We start from the raw sequence: 18,737 nt of genomic DNA, 5'->3' as shown, positions 1-18,737 counted from the left end.
ATACAATAAAAAAATGAATGTTCTCAGTTGTGTGCATAAGCTTTCTGGAATAGACGGGTTTTCAGCAGAGTTTGAAAAGTTAAAACAGAAGGTGCTTGCTGAATTGGGCATGTGAGCCTGCCAATGTTTTCCAAAAGGAGCTGAATTTAGGGCCTTCTGGCTGCTTGCCCCTAGACTTTGGAACTCCCTTCCTCTCGAAGCCAGACTAGCTTTTTTCCTGTTGACTGGCAGGTGAGGATTTTCTTGTTCCAACAAGAACAATAATTGACTACTTTAATGAAAGAGCTGGTGCTGTGCTGTTTTTATTGTAATTTTCTATATGTTTATAATAGTCTATGTAAAAATTAGTGTGCACATGCGGGGCAGTGGAGAGGAAAAAACAAAATTAAGAACAGAAGCAGAAATATCTTGTTACTGGGGTAAAGGAAAGCAAGAAACACACAGCACAGGACATACATACAGACATGGTCCATTCCTGGAACATTCTCCCTGCCCCCATAAAGCTAGGTGACTCTTAAGGAAGAAGGGGGTTGCCTGAAGGGGGGGGGAGTAAAAAAACAAGAGGGGGGAGGGATGCTGGAGTGGAAGGAGAGAGAGAAACAGATGACACTCCCCACTTTCAGGGTTATTTTTACATCTTTCCATATAGGACTGGGGGGGCTCTAAAATGGAGGAAGGTGCTGGTGGAATTTTTTTGTAAGGGGGGGGCATTACAAAAAGGCAGAAAAAAGCTACAGGAGGGGACACTCATACACTTCCAAGCCATTTTGCTGTTTTCTTGCATTTCTCAATCCCTCTGTGTAAAACCACAGAGATGTTAGAGGGGGAGTATTACGAGCGAGGAACCCTGTTGCAACAGTTTTTTTATTCTTTAATAAACTGTACTTTGCTTTTGACAGCCTTAGTTTGGTCTCTGTCATTCTACGGCCAGCGGCAACATCGTGCCTGCTTGCCTGGATCCTTGGGCTCTCCCTGGGTCAGGATCCATTTCTCTGGGTTCATAGGAACCAGCTTAAATTTTACAACAATTGAAGGTGGGTTTTTTTGTTTGTTTTTTTGGTGTGTTTGTGTGGGAGGGAGATTTTATAAAGATAAACAATAGCAGCTAGCAGGCACCATTCAAAAGACTCAGATGCTACTCGGAAGAGGACCCAGGAGATGCGAGGAATAGAGAGAAAAGCAGCTGCTTTTGCATATATGTTTTCATTTTATCTTTAAAGCGGGGCAGCGGGTTTTTTGTTTTTGTTTTTATGAGAGAGGAGAGAGAGAGAGAGGTGCAGGACGATATGGACTGCAAGTAAATTAAGGGAAGGGGAGAAAAGAGGGGAGGAATGCTGCAGCTCACCGGCTGAAAACCAATGGTTTATTATGCTATGGTCTTAAAGCCTTCAGGCATTAACTAGACTAGAGCTAAGTGTCATGGACTGGATGAAGAGGAGTGGTGGAGGCGCCAGCCGGGGAAGCCCCAAGGGAAATCCCAGAGAAGGAAGGCTCAGAGCCCGGGGACTGGTGGTGGGACACTGAGGGGGGAGATTGGGAGGGAGTGCTGGATACTGAAGGGACAACAGGGTTCAGTGAGCAGAAGGAACCTGTGACAGGGAGAAGTTCAGACTCTGATGCTGAGGCAGAAGGGAAGGAGTGACAAGGGACTGCTGGAGAACCCAGAGAATCTCTCTCTCCTGCTACCACAAGCTTGTAGGGATCATATTTGGATTGGCGCTGACACACCACGCCGATCCTCTAAGGTAGAAGGAATAGCGCGGCAAACTGGCTATGTCAGAAAGGAAAACACGTGTAGCAGGACAGGTTGGGAGGCATGGGTCAGCAGGGCAACAGGTCACATGACAGTACTAGGAGAAACATGCTAGATCTGGACAGAACTGGATGAATCAGGACAAACCAGATGGGTCAAGCCAAGGAGGGCAACACAATGGGAATGAGGAGGGGGTGTTTATGGAGTGACATGTGCTTGGAGCATGGACAGAGGGCATGGCAAAACAACACGTGGGCTATGGAGGATGTCTTAGGGAGTGACCGGTTGTGACGTTACAGGAAACATCACCTTGTATGGGACTGCACTGCTGTAATTGGCTAGAAGTTACGCTATCGTTGTAATGATTAACTGTCATCCTGAGCTTTCAATAAAAGGAAGCGCTCAAGCTCCGCTCTTGGTCGCCTTCCCATTGAGTTCAACCTGCCTTGAGTCGTGTCGTCTTTGCCATTACAACAGAAGCTCCCCTCCCCGATGATCTCCAGGAATGCACAGGATAATGAGGAGGGCCTTTGAGACTTCCTGGAAAACATCTGGGAGAGCAGTCATCTTAGGAGGGGTGGAAGGCAGGCACCTTCAGCCCTGGCAACTGCTCTATAGGGGCAGGACCGACCGGGGAGTGTTGCTGAGTTACATATTTGTTCTTTGCATTAAGAGTTAACTTCACTGACAATGGAGATATGTTCCCTTTATTGCTGACCTGCATCTGACTCCAGCCCTGATACGAAGCGTGCTGGTTATATGAGGCTGATATTTATCCCAAAAAATTTAAGGGGGAGGATAGGTTAGTAACAGAGCCCCTGTGTTGCATGCAGAAGGACCCATGTTTAATCCTGGGCAATTCCAGGTGGGGGTGGCAGAGACCCCTGCCTGAAAGTCTGTAGAGCTGCTGCCAGTCAGTGTAGATAATAGTGAGCTAGATGGACCCAATGCTCTGACTCTGTAGAAGGCAGCTTCTTAGGTAGCTGCTTCCCTGGCAGCAAGACCTCTTGAAGTCTATGATCAAGTGAGCAACCTAAGAAGTACCTGGCAGGGGAGCCTCCACACTGTTGCCTGTTCTCTCCAGTCTTTCACAAGGGGCCTGGCCTGAAAGGGTGTGTGTGTGTGTGTGTGTGTGTGTGTGTGTGTATCACAGACACACACACACACTCCGTCTCAGTGTGTACTCAGAAGTGACATATCTAGATAAGGATATGGTTATTTCTTGGGTATTTCATAACTCTGTGGCTCCGATGTGATCTGCCCAATCACCAGCATGAGCAAGCAGCTACCAAAGGGTGATTGGTTGAAGGGTGATTGGATAGCAGAGCAGGTAGAAGAGATACCCCCCTCCCTGCTTTAACTCATGCAGGATTCTTGGCACTAACTGACAAAGAGTGTGACTTCTGAGAACCAGATGAAGATATCCGGAGGGCCACTTTTGCCCCTGAACCTGAGGTTTAGTTTGGGGTGCTTTTCATTAGGGAAAGCACTGTGGTGAAAACTAGCATTCATATCAGAAGAGAAATTGTTTCATAGACTATATATCTGTTTGGAGTGTCAGACTGGAGGAAACAATTGTTCAGACACCTGACACACGAGTTGGTTGAGGGTGTTTCTTTGCTGAAGTTCCAGCACTGAAGTGACCTCCCCAGGACACAAGCCTGGGCAGTGTGTGTGGAGCTCATGGGCTGCCCAGACGACCAGATCCCCCTCTTGGGCTTGCTGATGGGGTCCAAAGGAAAGCAGAGCAATATGTTTGGCACCAAGTTGGTTACAGGAGTTGCTCAGAGGCATACAAGGTGCCAGACAACTGCTTTAGGGACTCCACTCCAGATTTATGGTGGAAAAGTGGGATACAAATGTAAAATAAAATGAGGAGCATATGTTTTTACTCAGGTGCAAGTTTTGTCTAATGCAAATCAACAGTTCAGCATTTCTTCAGGAGAACATGAAAGTTTATTTATATAGCCGCTTCCATTGGAAATTTGATTTTAAGTGTTTGCCATTAAACCTCAGTGTGGAGGTGGCAAAAATATATCTCTTCGCTTTACTAAAAATGCATTTTCTCTCTCTCAAATCTTTTGCCAAGGGTCTGAGAGGGAGAGAATTTGGCACATAACCCTGTATTCTGTATCCAAACCCTGCCAGCTGTGGGAAGACAGGGACCTTCAGTCCCCACAACTGCCTCACCTACTGAGTAGAGTTGCTGTGTTCATTAGGCCTGGCACTCCTGAGCAGACCTTGTTTCTTCAAATAAAGAAGTGAAGTAAACTTCACTTGCTCCATGTGATTTATTGCTGGCTCACTCCTGACACCATCTAAAGGGTTGGGAGACATTCCATGGTCTATGGTCACTCAGGTGTACCCCTGTTGTCTGAGGAAACCCCCAGCAAGCTTAAGAGAAACACCAGGATCTCCTAGAGCACTTTCTCAAAAACAAAACAAAAACCAAAGCTCTGTATTAAAGTGTAAGGCGACTAAATCCACCATGTTTTAAATTGTATGCACCAAATGTCTCCTAAATCAGTGTCTCCTTTTGGCCAAGTCTAGAGGCAACACAATTTTGCAGAGGAGGGTTTGAAGAAAAATAATAATCTGTGGCTATAGTTGCTGAAGCCTCATAGGGGAATGCCTCTTTTAAATAGATGCATTCTTCCATCTATTGTATGCAACAGAATCATGGAATTGTAGAATTGGAAGGGACCCCAAGGGTCATCTAATTCAACCCCCTGTAAAGAATGTAGAGAAGGCAAATCTTTAAAAATGTAGTATAAACACTGACAACTGGGAAACACGGGGCTGTGAGCGCTCCAGTTGGAGAACAGCCTTTACCAAAGGTGTCATGGGCTTTGGAGAGACTCAAACTCAGGATGCAAGGGAGAAACGTGCTAAGAGGAAGGCACGCTTGGCAAATCCACACCGTGATCAACTCCCACCTGGAAACCAATGTCCCCACTGTGGAAGGACGTGTGGATCCAGAATTGGCCTCCACAGTCACTTACGGACACATTGTTAAAACCGTGTTTATGGAAGACAATCTTACTTGGCTACGAGTGATCGCCAAAGAAGAATAAGAGAGAATGCTACTTCTTAAAGTAGGATTGGCCATGATGGCTGCAGCTGATATTAGGTGAAGTCCAACGAATATGGTTCCCCACCCCTGATATAAGAGTGTGTTTCTTTTAAAACGGGGACACTTTCCCATTTCCTGCATGCAAGAGGAGAAATGCTGCTTCTTAGATCAGGGTTAGGGCAGGTGTGGCCCTCCAGATGTTGCTGAACTAGAACTCCTATCATCCGTGACTATTAGCCATACTGGCTGCTGGAAGTCCTGTCTATATATGGAGAGCACCACGTTGCCTCCCCCTGCTTTAGATCACATCCCACAACTGTGCCAAGATTCCGAGAAACAAATGCAGGTGATGGGAGCATCTTTGTGTCCTCAAGCAGCAGCTCTACCATTCCTATTTGCCTGACAATCACAACTGCAAATGGATTTTCAGTTCCTCTCCCCATCTATAAACCAGACTTCACATGATCTTATATTGAAGGGAGAGATTTGCCAATTGTGTTATTGAGCTAAGTCTGATCATATAGTCTGCATTGTATAATCCTGAGTGCATGTCTTAGCCACACACACACACACACACACTGCTTTCTTTGCCTCTCTGTGTGCCAAAGGGTAAGCCAGACAGAATGCCCTGCTAAGCTATCAAGGCTGGATGACTGTCTTGTCTGACGCTATCGCACTATCAGTCTGATGCACAGAGAACAGGCACTCAAGGCTGCTGGAAGATGCTACTGGGGTAGCATGAGTCAGCATGTGTTTATGCACAGGACCGGACACAGGAAGATCCATATATGTACTTGTGACCCCCTTGCGTGCACACATTTACAGAGGAGGGGGAAAGGAGCCCAAGGCGTGTATAAGAAGCTTTGCAATTTGTGTTTCTTCACTCTTGTCGTGAGCTGATCACCTTGAGTCTCTTATTAATAAGAAATTAAATTCTTTCTCTGAATTCAACCCCCGGTGTCATTATTGACTATCTCTGTCCTGCCTGGGCGCAACCTAAAGGACCCTTAGTAGCTGATAAGGCTACAATATAATCTCCCATCTTCCATCCGGCCCCAATTCAGGGGTAGTGCAAAAAGAACCAAACGAGAGCCAACAAATCAGGGAATTTACATATTCTTTTTTTGTCCATTGGTACAATTATTTTAAAAATGTTTTCTTCTTCAAAACCAACTAAAATATATGTACAATATTCTCACCACATCATCATCATCATCATCATCATTAAAGAAAACTTCATTTCTTATTCACAAATATATATTGTGGTGACAAAGTGGGTCCATAATTAATTACAAACGAAATAATCCCTTAGGTTGGGGGAGGGGGAATATTACATCAGTAAACAAACTTACAAAAGAAGAAGGAAACCCAGCCCCCTCCAACCCAACCCACCATCCTTTCCCTCCCCCACCCCAAGAAATGCTTTGATTTTTTTCTCAGCATTCACCACAGAAGGCAGCAAGGGCATTTCAAGAGAGAGGTGAGCGCTGCTCCGGTTTCATTTTTGAAGGAAGTATGATTTGCCTTCACCGAGAGGTAAGCAACCAACAATCCTTAGTTATTTCATTATTCTGGCAGAATACCCTCCCCACATTCCCCTCCATTTTCCAAAAGCTAACCAACAGAACTGCAAGGCTGTAGACTCCATGCACATCTTCTTGGAAGCAAATCTTACAAGGGAGTCTGACAGCTGAAGGTGCACAGAAGTAGGAGTACAAAGGTGCAACAGTTTATGCTTTGCTGGCTTCCCTGGGCTGCTACCTTCAGCAAGTTCCAAGACCAGCTCTTTGCATTTGGTAATAGTTCTGGATCAAAGAGGCACCCAGAGGCAGGAGAGGTTGGTTCATTGGGGCACAGCCCCACCAACCCCTGGCCAGTCCTCACGCATGCCATCTTCTTACTTCCAAGCCAGACTGGGATGGGGGTGGGGTGCTGGCTGTCAGCTTCCTCCTCTTCCTCTAAGCAGATCCTCCCTAAGCAGTTAAAGCACATTGAATAGGCATTTAAGAACATGGCTACCCTGCAAAGATTCCTGGGAACTGTAGTTTCACCCTCACAGAACTGTACTTCCCAACAACCATAACAAACAACAGTCCTCACAATTCTTTGTGGGGGAAGCCGCGCATGTTGAAATGTGCTTTGCGTGAATGCAATGGATCGGTCCTGTGTTGTCCTTGCAGAGCTCAGCAGGGACGGCAGGGATGACACTAGAATCAGCTGCCTCTGCCTGTCATTGCAATCCCTAAATATATTATCTCTTAAGTGCACCAAGCGCCTCTGGATGGGAAATGAACTTGGTGGGAGGGGGTAAAATTTAAATGCCGGCGATGGTGCAATCTGGGTAAACAGGGTGGGATATTAATTTAGAGAAATAAATTATTTTAAGGTGACGACAGAGCGAGACATGTTGAGTTTTAAGAAAACGAGTTGCATATTTTATTTAGAACTGACAGCCCTTATCAAATCTTGACCCTCAGGGTGACCAACGTTTGGACGTCAATGAGTGATTTAACACTTCTCTCTTTCCAAAAGAGCGAAAACTCTGAAATTTGCCAATTTCTCGATTGGGTGTGCCCTGAGGATGTTCTTGGGCTCCAGCTCCCAGCAGCCTCCAGTAACCAGCATGGGATGATTGGAATTGTAGTCCAAGAACAGATAATAGAATCATAGAGTTGGAAGAGACCACAAGGCCCATCCAGTCCAACCCCCTGCCAAGCAGGAAACACCATCAAAGCATTCTTGACATATGTCTGTCAAGCCTCTGCTTAAAGACCTCCAAAGAAGGAGACTCCACCACACTTCTTGGCAGCAAATTCCACTGTCGAACAGCTCTTACTGTCAGGAAGATGGAGGACCCTAGGTCAGGTGGGGAAGGCTGCTTTGGAGCACAAGCCCCAGAGAACCAGCATGACATCTCCCAACCACAAGGGAGAAAATCCACTCAGAGATGTGCAAGGGAGCATTTTTCAGACTGAGACCCACATCCCCTCATAGAGAACCTTTTAGGGAACACATCACAGTGGTTGGCAGGGCCGGTAGCGAACGTTGGTGGAGAGACAGGTGCAAGTCTTACATTTCTATGGCAAGCTATATCCCAGCCATGAAAAAGGCAAGTGTTTGTATGTCCACCTTTCTCCATCCATTCACCCAAGCAAGAGGCATTACCCCACTGCAAGATGAGATAACCAGTCAGCCAAACCCACTTAAGGTGTGGAGCAAGAATTGTTAAATGGGGACAGGGGTGTGTGGGTGTAGAGTGGCTTCTGGGATGGATTAAGAGGCTTAGATGGCCACTTTCATCCCCCTGGGGCCTGAAATCCCCCTCCCCTGCACTAAGAAATGAGGATCAATGTCACACTCCTTAAAAGTGAAGGAGAACCTGACGAACAGGCTCAGACACAGGTGATGCCTCACCTTTCTGGGCAGCCTTCCAGGAGTGATATTCTCAGGGTTCCTCCTCACCCAAATTGAGTAGGGGGTCCTTTTATGCCAACTGGGGAGGGTGTGGTGCCTGAATGAGAACAACACAACCAAAGCCCTACCCCAGATGCTACTTCATGCCTGTTGAGTGTGTGAGATCAGTCCCACATACCATCCAAACTACGTTTGTGGTCTGTGAGAGGACTCCCTCCATTGTCCTAACGCCAGAGTCCCCAGAAGCCTTGTAGAAATCAGGACTCCCCTTCTCCATCACTCCCCATCCAGGAACAAGAGACTCTCTCCAATTCCAGTGTTCCACCATGCCATCCCTGTGGTGGTTTTGGTCCAACTTTCACTAAACAGGCTTTGTAAGTCACCCCTAAGCCATGTGTCACGGAAGGCTTCCCTCAGATGCCCCACAACTTTCCAGAAACACCACCCAGCTTTGGATTTCAAAATCTTATGTACAAGTCAAGCCATCAATGAAAGATAAAGCTCTCCCAACCCCTCACCCACAGAAAGCACAAATGCGCAAAGAATCCCGTTCTGTTGCATGTCCATGTGCGTTTGTTTGCTTGCTTGCTTGCTTGCTTGCACCCCATTTGTTACAATGGGCCCAACAAGAGGCTTTTGTCTTAGTTGTTAGTGCCAGAAGAGGGACAGTCACTTTTTCAGAGCCCCAGAAAAAGGGCCCATTTCGGCTTTCCACTGGGCCAACTGCTGACAGTGCCTGGGAGCTCCAGACGTCACTGAACACCCTCTTCTTCAACGTAGGTCGAAGGGAACCAACCAATCTGCAGTGGGAGATGGAAAGCAGCAATTAAAAAAACAACACCCAGAGTCAGACCCAGCTATCTATCCACTCTTAAGAAGGACCCAGCTACCCATGTTAAAATGTAGAAGGACCCGGTTATCCCAACAACCAGCACGCACTCTTCCATTGGTTTCTCCTTTCCACCAGCCCTGGTCCCCGCCTATCCGGCTGTAGATCTTCACGACGTCCCCTTCTCTCAACGAGAGCTCCCGCATGTCCCGCGCAGCAAAGTTGTACCTCGCCACTGCCGTCCCTATGACCCGAGGTGTGAATACTGCGTGCAGACAAAAAAGGAAGGGTGGTTAGGAAGCATTGTGGTGCTTCACATCTGCCAGACTCTTTCCTGAGCACAGCTGGACCGAGTTCAACCTGACCTCTTGCATCTGCTTTAAGAGCAAGGCAGCAGAATTTCATTTGAAATGTGTCACCGGACATTCTTAAATTGGTTTGTGCCTACTGCTCTGTGGGAATGGAATACGATTCTTGGATTTTTTTAAAAAAATTATTGGCATGTGAATTAAGCCACTGATGAAGTGCTGTACAGATCATACAGTGCTGGGGTGAGGAACCTTCTTCAGCCAGAGAGCTGCATTCCTTTGCAGAAAACTTTTCAGGGGCCACATTCCAGTAGCTGGTGGTTTGTCAAGGCCTAACACCAACACATGCATCTCACCAACCCTGAGGACCCACACAATTAAAATGCACGGTCACAGTTCAAGCGAGCATTCCTACACCAGGCAAAAACAGTCAAGGAAGGTGTGAAGCAAGGGTGAGGTGAGGGGGGTGGTTCTGGTGAGAGTCCCAAGGGCCAGACAGAGAGGTTTGGAAGGCTGCATTCAGTTTCTGGGCCTCAGGTTCCCTACCCCGATATTAGGTAATTCTCTTCTTGGAATGTGGTCCTCATTCAAAATAGTTAAAACGTAATTACTGCAGAAAGGAAAACTCGGCCAATTTTTTTTTTAAAAAAAGTGCTGGAAGAGGAGTGATGTTTACAAACATGCTTTTAAAAAAAAGAAATCCCTGGTGAAGTTGCCCTGTTCTTTAATGCATCCATTCAGCAAGCAGAGGTTGAATTGCGTTCCATGCAGGCTGAAAAGTGTAGTCTGTCTAGACAGGCTTCTAAATGTGGGATCAGGAAAGGATGCAATGGATACGCCTCTGAAATGTGGCAATGAATGGGACACAGGGACAGCTTGTGTTTGGAATCCAAGATGACACAGGATGAGTGCAAAGACAGCAAAGGGAAACAATCCCACCAGGACATTCAATGCCCCACTGAAACAAATGGAAGGCACATCAGGGCAGGACAGAGAATGCTGGTCAGGTATTTTTTTTTTTTTTTTGCAAAGAGAAACATGGATGTTTCCACAGCTATCCAGTAGGAAATTCAGCTCAGAGAGAGACTTGTGTTTTGATCCACCACAGTCCAATATTGCCACCAAGTTCTGGCTAAATGGAAGTCGGAAGTGAGGTGGGCAGGGGGGGGGTGGTGGTGGTGGAAATAGTTCTCTCTCTCTCTCTCTCTCTCTCTCTCTCTCTCTCTCTCTCTCTCTCTCTCTCTCTCTCTCTCTCTCTCTCCATAATTTATTATGCATTTTCAGGGTCAGCCAATGATATTTTGCTGCCAGAAGCAAAGGACAAGAGGGTTCCCCCTCCCATAAAATGTACAGAACCCCCCCCCCCCCCGGGCCAGCTGTTTAGGAGGTATAAGCCAGATCTTGTAGCACACAAAGATTTGTTCTGCAACTCCTTGCTGCTGTCTGTCTGACCACTCACAACCGCCTCACTCTGCCTAATGGTCAGGGATGACATGGGGGTAGGGGGGGCACAGATCCACACCATAAATTTAAACCACAACCAACATATGTTTAAAGCACATGGCTTCCCCTGGCAACTGTAGTTTGTTAAGGGTGCATTTTTTTTTATATTGCATTATATCCCACCTGTTTCTCCATGGCTCTCTCCCCGCCTCATTACATTCCCACAACACCTTGTGAGGTAGTTTAAGCTGAGAGGCGGTGGTTGGCTCCAAAGTCACCTGCAGTGAATGCCACAGAGATTTGAACCCTGGACTCTGTGGACTCAGGATTCTTGAGTGGAGGGGGGCATGTGTTTTAGATGTGCTTTGAATGCACATTTAAAAGTATTCTGTGGATCTGGCCAAGGACCGATGTGAAAGCCCTTCTCTCTTCCAGGTGACCAATGGATGAATGTCTGCTGGTGGTGGTGATGGAGATGGCAACATGCGGCAATTTCTCAGGCTACCACCAGAGGTCAAGTTCCTCTCTTTTTTCATGCACATATGTATACATACAGATACTTAGATATATATATACACACTAACAAACACATATGTATATATATATACCTGACCAGAAAGGAGTGGAGGCATTCTGAGAAGTGAAGTTGTGGCCCTGAGGACTGAGAAAGGAAAAATTGTAGGAAGCACAGGCAGCTGCAGAAAGGTCAGAGAGAGAGAGAAACAAAGCAACGGGAGAAAGGAAGGAAGGAAGAAAAGGGTCGGAAAACACAATTAACGAGGGAAATTAACAAAGGCGGGGAGAGAAAAACACGGCACACACCCAGTAAAAGCAAACTCAGAACATGCAGAATATTTTTTTCATTCCCCCCCCTCCAAATGATAATAACTATGTTTTATTTTTTGGAATATCAAAACATTATCATTGGATCAGACCAAGGCTCATACAAAGAGTCTGGCTGCTGAATCAGGCCAATGGCCCATCCAGCCCAACATCCTGTTCTTACAGTGGCCATCCAGATATAGATGCCTGTGGGAAGTCCGCAAAGCAAGACCTGAGCCGCCCAACAGCATATCTCCCCTCCTGCAGTTTCCAGCACCTGGCGTTCAGAAGCATTGCTGCCTCTGGCTGTGGAGGCAGAGCATAGCTCAAATGCCCTTGCAATTTGCCCATTTTGGCCTGGAGCAAGGAAGAGGGGAGCCCAACTGTCTTTGACTGCTCTTCGGGGGCAGAGTGAGATACACACATCCCACAGGACCCACACCCCACAAAGCATATAGCATGTTGGTAGCGACTAAGCCCCTGTAGTTTTTGGGGTTGCATGCAATGCTTCTCACACTCCAAGCAAACCCACTGAAACTGACAGGCATGATTAACTTCGGTAGGTACGACAATTTCAATGGGTCTACTTCGAGTGAAATTTACTTGGATGCAATCCTTGGCCTGTGTCTTGCAAGCAGAGGGTTTGCTCTACTATTGAACTATGGACAGCACCCATAACTTCCCTGTCCTGGTTGTTTTTTACTCTCAAGTGATTAAGAGAAACTAATTGAAGGAAGGGATTTCAACTTCCTTTTATTACCTGGTGACCGAGTCAAGGTTCTGGAGGTAGAGCGTTCCCGGGACTTGTAAGGGTACTTCAATGTTGTGTCCAGTTGTTTAAAACTCTCCTTGAGTGAGTGAGTTTGATAGTATTCAACAAGTTCCTACAAGGGAAGAAAACAAAACAAAAAACAAAACTGTAAACTTCTGGGAAGAGGGTCCTCAAAATAAACTTTAGCCACCATCGCAGGCATACCAGGCCAAGTTCAAGGTGTTATTTTCGTACCTTGGCTCCCAAACGCCACAAACCCGGAAGTGAGTGTTCCAGTTTGCGAACATTATTTGGAACCTGAATGTCTGATGGGGCTTCTGCAGCTTCTGATTGGCTGCAGGAGCTTCCTGCAGGAGCTTGGAAACCTCTGATATACATAAATAAAATTTGTTTGAAACATAACCAGTTACTACCATAAAAACTGCATGGCACCAGCCCTTTAATTAAAAGCAGTCAGTTCCCCAAAGCCTGTTGGAACAAGGCTTTCACCTGCTGGCAGAAGGACAACAAGGAGGAAGCCAGGCTGGCTTCTCCAAGGAGCAGGGCCGTCTTAAGCAGGTCAGGCGCCCTGACGCTGTGGTGCGCAGATCGCTCAGGCGCCCCCGCCCCGTTTCTTCCCGCAGCTGGTGATTTCGCCGCACAGCGCCCCCCTGCCGACCCGCCGCCCTGGCGCCCCACGCCACCCAGCCTACCCCTAGAGCCAGCCCTGCCAAGGAGGGAGTTCCAGAATCTGGGAGCAGCCACCAAGATGACCTTCTTTCGCAGCCCTACCGAGTGGCCTTGTGAAAGTGGTAGTACCAAGAGAAGGGCCTTCACCAAAGATCTTCAAACTCGGCAGGTTTGTATGAGGAAATGGTCTTTTGGATAGCTTGGACCTAAACCAGGTAGGGCTTTATAGGTCATAACCAGCACTTTGAATTGTGCCCAGAAACGGACTGGCAGCCCCTTCACTTGAAACTCGCCACTTATTGACACCAGGCAGGTGCCTTCTTTGTACTCTTTTCAAAGCCTGCTGATAACATTTTTGTTTGGACAAGTCTACCCAGATGTTTAGAAAGTTGATACTAGCGTCAATGTTTTCAGTCTATTGTTATTTTTACTTTTCAAAAGTATCAAATTATTGTATTGTTGTCAATTCTTTTGTTGTTGTTGTTGTTAATAATAATTATTATTATTATTATTATTATTATTATTATTATTATTATTATTTATTATTTATACCCCGCCCATCTGGTTTCCCCAGCCACTCTGGGCAGCTTCCAACAGAATATTAAAATACAATAATCTATTAAAGATTAAAAGCTTCCCTAAACAGGGCTGCCTTGTTTTTGTGTGAATAGCTTTGAGGGATTTTTTTTTTTTACAATCAACCAAGCTGTGTATAAATTTTATGAAATATGTACTACATCATCATCATCATATTTTGTTATCTTCAAACAAACCATACCAATAAGCTTTCAAATTTTTTTGCTTCGGTGATGTGAATCCAGTTGTCTTTTTCAACCACCTTAATGTGCTTCACCTCCTCATTAAACCTGCAGGGGGAGACATGGAGTTGGTGAACCAGAAAAATCACAGTCAGATTGGGGTGGTTTGGAATGCCACTGTGCCCCTACAACAGGGGTCAGCAACCATGGGGGTCATTTAACCAGCCATGGACCTCCACCACCCGCTTGGTCGGCTCCCGTGTGCCATGGTAAACCGGCATGCAGCAGAGCAGGGGCCGCTTTCGCTACGCTGGCCAGCTTCCCATTGGCTGCAGGAAGCTCCTGCAGCCAGTGGGAATCTGCGTACGCGTCCTCCGCGCAGGAAGGAGCGCCAGAAATCACATTTGCGCGCATGCGTGCACTCCAGCCCACCGCAGCATCTGCGGGACAGTGAACCAGCCCAAGCCACAAAAACTTTGGCAATCCCTGCCCTACAGGAATGGTGGCATCCTTAAAAAGGCCTATTGACCACAAGGGATGGGCAAATCTGACTCTCTCTTTTTTCAGTTTCCCATACATATTTAAGAAAGGGGGGGGTGTTGTTATGTGGGGTTAGTGTAGTTTTGAAATTGGTGGTGTGGAAGCTTCAGTCCACTACAGTCATACCTTGGTTTTCGAACATGCCTAGTTCTCAAATGTTTTGGCTCCTGAACGATCGAAACCCAGAAGTGACTGTTCCTGTTTTCGAATGTTCTTTTGGAAGCCGAACGTCTGACAAGGCTTCCGATTGGCTGCAAGAGTTTCCTGCAGCCAATCAGGAGCTGCGCTTTTGTTTTCGACTGTTTTGGAAGTTGAACGGACTTCCAGAACAGATTCCGTTCAACTTCCAAGGTACGACTGTATTTTGATTCAGGATTTGCATCCTCAAATTGTATCCAAGGTCAGACAAAAACCTGCCCCTTGATCTTGGGAACTATCATGCAAATTTTGGTTGCATTATCAAGGTGTTCAAATGCAGAGTGAGCAAAAACAGCTTACAAAACGATATAGTTTATGGGGCAGTAAGATTGGGATTGCCAGCAAAATAATACCCAGGGCTCATCCCCCCACGGAGCCCATACCCTAACCATGCACCCATATGCCAGGACAGAAGCATGAGGTCCTTCTCCTTGCCCTACAGCTACAAGGGCCTTTTTTGTTGTGGCCCCACCCAGGCAGAATCCCCTCTCCTAACAAGGATGGTGGTACAACTGCAACCACTCCTGCACCCACTGTAAGGAACTACAGCCCCATCTCAGAACAAGCCTAGTTAGATCACTTACTTAATGCTGATTGCAAAGCGCTCGGCCTCCGCCGGCCTCTCCCGGATCAGGTACGTCCCAGTAACATGCAGCTTCAGGAGATTGTCTGTCTGCTGCCTTTCCATGTTTCCCGCAAACCTGAGGGGGAAAAACATGAAATGCTCATTATTAAGAGATACAGTCATACCTCTAGTTACATATGTTTCAGGCTGCGTACAACACGGGATACATAAGCGCCGAACCCGGAAGTAACAGAACGGGTTACTTCCAGGTTTGGCAATTCGGGCGTGTGGAGAAGCGCCGAATCGCACAGATTCTGCGCTTCAGGGTAAGTACTGCTCTGGATGCGTACGGGGCTCCGGAACGGATCCCGTTCGTATCCAGAGGTACCACTGTACTCATTTGTTTTTGATAGCTGAATTTTCTAGTTTGGAACCCCTACTTTCATTTCTCCAAGTTTCTAGCTCCTGTGGCCAAGCAGTAACTTGTATGGATATATTAGTAATTTGTATTCATGCTACATTTGCATTATTTCAGCATTTGTTGTTGCTTAGGTGGTCTGCTGTTGTTGCTTTAGTTTTCTGTATGCTGCTCCGAGATACGTTTTACATATTAAGTACTACAGAACTCATCTGAATCAAGTTATCAATAAGGTAACTTGAATAAATAAGTTTTAATCAGTCCCAGCTGGCATGACAATTGTCAGGGGACAATGGAAGTTGGATTCCAGAAAGACTTTGGGTACTCCAAGGTATACCAAACGAAAGCCGTGAGCATCCATCTTTAGGTCTCCTGGCAATGCATGCCTAATTTGAACACTGGAACTCACCAAGGATAGGGAGAGTAATCCATCTCTCGTGATGGGGGCCGGCTGTTGGGAGGCTGCAGAAAGCAGAGCAGAAAAGAGTTATGCAAGCAGCAGGACCCTAAGAAGGCAAAGAGTGGGTGGTTGTTTTTTAATGAATCACAGCATTGTATAGTTGGAAGGGACCCCAAGAGTCATCTAGTCCAACCCCTTGTAATGCAGGAATCACAGTTAAAGAATAATTGAGACATAGCTGTCCAGCTTCTGCTTAAAAACCTTAAATAAAGGAGAGCCCAGCACCTTCCAAGGGAGTTCATGGACCAAGTATAAGTGTGTAAGCTAATGAGTTATTAGCTGTGAGGAAGATGAAACTGGCCACATTGGACAATATGTTAGCAACATAGAGGTGAAACTCGGAAAATTAGAATATCGTTGAAAAGTGCATTTATTTCGGTAATGCAACTTTTTATTTCTTATTTTTCTTTTAATTTTTACAAATGCTTTCTTTTGGAAATTCCACAGTAATAAAACAAATAGTTACAATAATTAAATACATTCCATATATAATTGACCCGCCTAACGACAAATAATTACTATTACAACAAATAAAGGCTTTGACATACCTTGCTTTGCATGTCATGCATCTATCTCATATATTGGTTTCACCTTTTAAGCTGCATTACTGAAATAAATGCACTTTTCGGCGATATTCTAATTTTCTGAGTTTCACCTGTAACTGTGCCCTTAAGTGAACGTAAGAGGCCTGCAGCTGGATCAGGCCACAGGGAGCCCATCCTGTTTTCATAGTCACCATCCAGGTGCCCCAATGGGAAGAAGCCCACAAGCAGGACCTGAACACAACACAATCTCTCACCATTTGAGCAACTGGTATTATTCAGAAGTATACTCATCATAGCTAGTAGCATGCATGCTGATTGGCTTATTTCCATGCCTCCCCCACCCCCCCCCCTATGTTTGGCTGAATGTCTCCAGACTAAGAAACACAAAACCTCTTGATTTGTTTTTTCTCAAATTATACACTGGTTTTGTCCGGTTTTTTAAATAAAGTTCTATCAAGACTTTCCCCCCATCTGCAGAAGTTAAGTGACTCTGCTAACATTCCTGTCTCCTTACTCTGGCATCCACTGGGCAGGGTTTGACGGATGAGCTGGGGAAATAACCAGACTTCTTCGACAATATTAGCCTTCCCTGGAAACGAAGACAAGAAAAAGAGCCATAGAACAGAGTCATAGGGGGTGCTTTTGGTCTCACAGAGTAATAACTTCAGTTAACATGGACCAGGAGAAGGAGGACCAGGAGAAGGATGCAGTGCAAGCAGACTGCTGGGGCAAGGGTTGGGGAATTATGTTAGCCATCCAAGTTGCCCAAGAGGCCACTGTTCTGAAGCCTCCAACATAACACCTATGGGTGCACTGGCACCCTTGAGGTCCCCCCTCAAAGAAGAGTCATGTCAGAAATCAAGAACGCTTTCCAGCCAAGCAAAAATGCTCAAGGAAGGTGTGGCTTGAGAAGACTTATGGGGGCCATACAGAGAGGTCTGGCGGTCAGATTAGAGCCTGAAATCCCCCACCCTGATCTAAAACTAAGTTGCAGATCATTTCCACTGGATGCAATGGCAGAACATGTGCGCCATCTTCACCTAAGATCTCCTGAATGTTTCCAGAGGGCCTCCGAGCACTCACCTCCCACCACTGTGACTCTGGGTCCCCTCGGAGGAGCTCAATAACTTCCCCCGTTTGAAATGTCAAGACGGGTTTCCCTGGGGGAGCTGGGTTGCCATGGTAGTTCTGGACTGCCACCATTTTGGGACCTGTATGTAGACAGAAGGAAGAAGAAGCCATGCTGAAGTTGGATGCAATTAAGTCAGTGAATGAACCTCTATCAAAATGTTATCCTCCTCCCCCCCCCTCCTCCTCCTATCTGACTGGGTTGCCTCAGCCACTCTGGGGGGCTTCCAGCAAAAAAAAACATCAAACATTAAAAATTTGCTATACAAGGCTACCTTTAGATGTCTTCTAACAGCCATAGCTGTTTATCTGTCGACTTTGCTGTTATATGGGGGAATCAAAGGCTGATATTGCTTTGGGGCAGCCTCATTTATTTAAAGCATTTCCCCTTTTGCACTATTTGGCCAATGAATAAGTAAATAAAGTTTCCCAGAGCAGCCTACAGATCAACTAGAAATAAATAAATCCATCTCTGCCCTTGAGCTTATATTCTTTTTTAGAAAACAACAACAACCCAGCCTATCCTTTTTGATCCTGCCTTTTACTCAGAAACAATGAGGACTAGGTAAAGGTAAAGGGGCCCCTGACCATCAGGTTCAGTCGTGTCCGACTCTGGGGTTGCGGCGCTCATCTCGCTCTATAGGCCGAGGGAGCAGGCGTTTGTCCGCAGACAGCTTCCGGGCCATGTGGCCAGCATGACAAAGCTGCTTCTGGCAACCCAGAGCAGCACACAGAAACGCCGTTTACCTTCCCGCCGGAGCGGTCCTTATTTATCTACTTGCACTTTGATGTGCTTTCGAACCGCTAGGTGGGCAGGAGCTGGGACCGAGCAACGGGAGCTCAGAACCGCCGACCTTCTGATCAGCAAGCCCTAGACTCTGTGGTTTAACCCACAGCGCCACCTGACTATCACTTTAAGGGGAGAATACAGCAGCTGCTTTGCATATAGAAAGTCTCAGGTTCAATCCCTAGCACCATCTCCAGGTAAGACTGGGAATATCTCCTGTCTGAAACCCTGGAGAGATGATGCCAGTCAATGTTG

General features: G+C 46.4%; 1 protein-coding gene across 3 annotated transcripts in view; it reads right to left on the bottom strand.

Annotated features, from left to right (window-relative positions):
* Positions 1-5,926: 5,926 nt before the first annotated feature.
* Positions 5,927-18,737, bottom strand: part of VAV2 (vav guanine nucleotide exchange factor 2) — a 158,372-nt gene continuing 145,561 nt past the window's right edge. Inside the window, exons 20-28 of one of the 3 annotated variants that reach the window (XM_088664740.1) lie at positions 17,651-17,778; positions 17,082-17,156; positions 15,972-16,024; positions 15,164-15,280; positions 13,862-13,949; positions 12,403-12,526; positions 11,429-11,515; positions 9,180-9,334; positions 5,928-9,040 (exon numbers count right to left, since the gene is read on the bottom strand). In XM_088664740.1, coding sequence (XP_088520866.1) covers positions 8,993-9,040; positions 9,180-9,334; positions 11,429-11,515; positions 12,403-12,526; positions 13,862-13,949; positions 15,164-15,280; positions 15,972-16,024; positions 17,082-17,156; positions 17,651-17,778 — 875 coding nt within the window. In that variant the 3' untranslated portion in view covers positions 5,928-8,992. Of the gene's footprint in view, positions 9,041-9,179; positions 9,335-11,428; positions 11,516-12,402; positions 12,527-13,861; positions 13,950-15,163; positions 15,281-15,971; positions 16,025-17,081; positions 17,157-17,650; positions 17,779-18,737 lie in introns of all 3 variants that reach the window. The other 2 variants (XM_035113127.3, XM_060270532.2) reach the window with 2 other exon arrangements.

Source organism: Zootoca vivipara, chromosome Z2 (assembly GCF_965207765.1).
Source record: "Zootoca vivipara chromosome Z2, rZooViv2.hap1.1, whole genome shotgun sequence".
Lineage (NCBI taxonomy): Eukaryota > Metazoa > Chordata > Lepidosauria > Squamata > Lacertidae > Zootoca > Zootoca vivipara.
The sequence above is the reverse complement of the archived record's forward strand: the minus strand, read 5'-3'. Positions and strand labels throughout refer to the sequence as shown.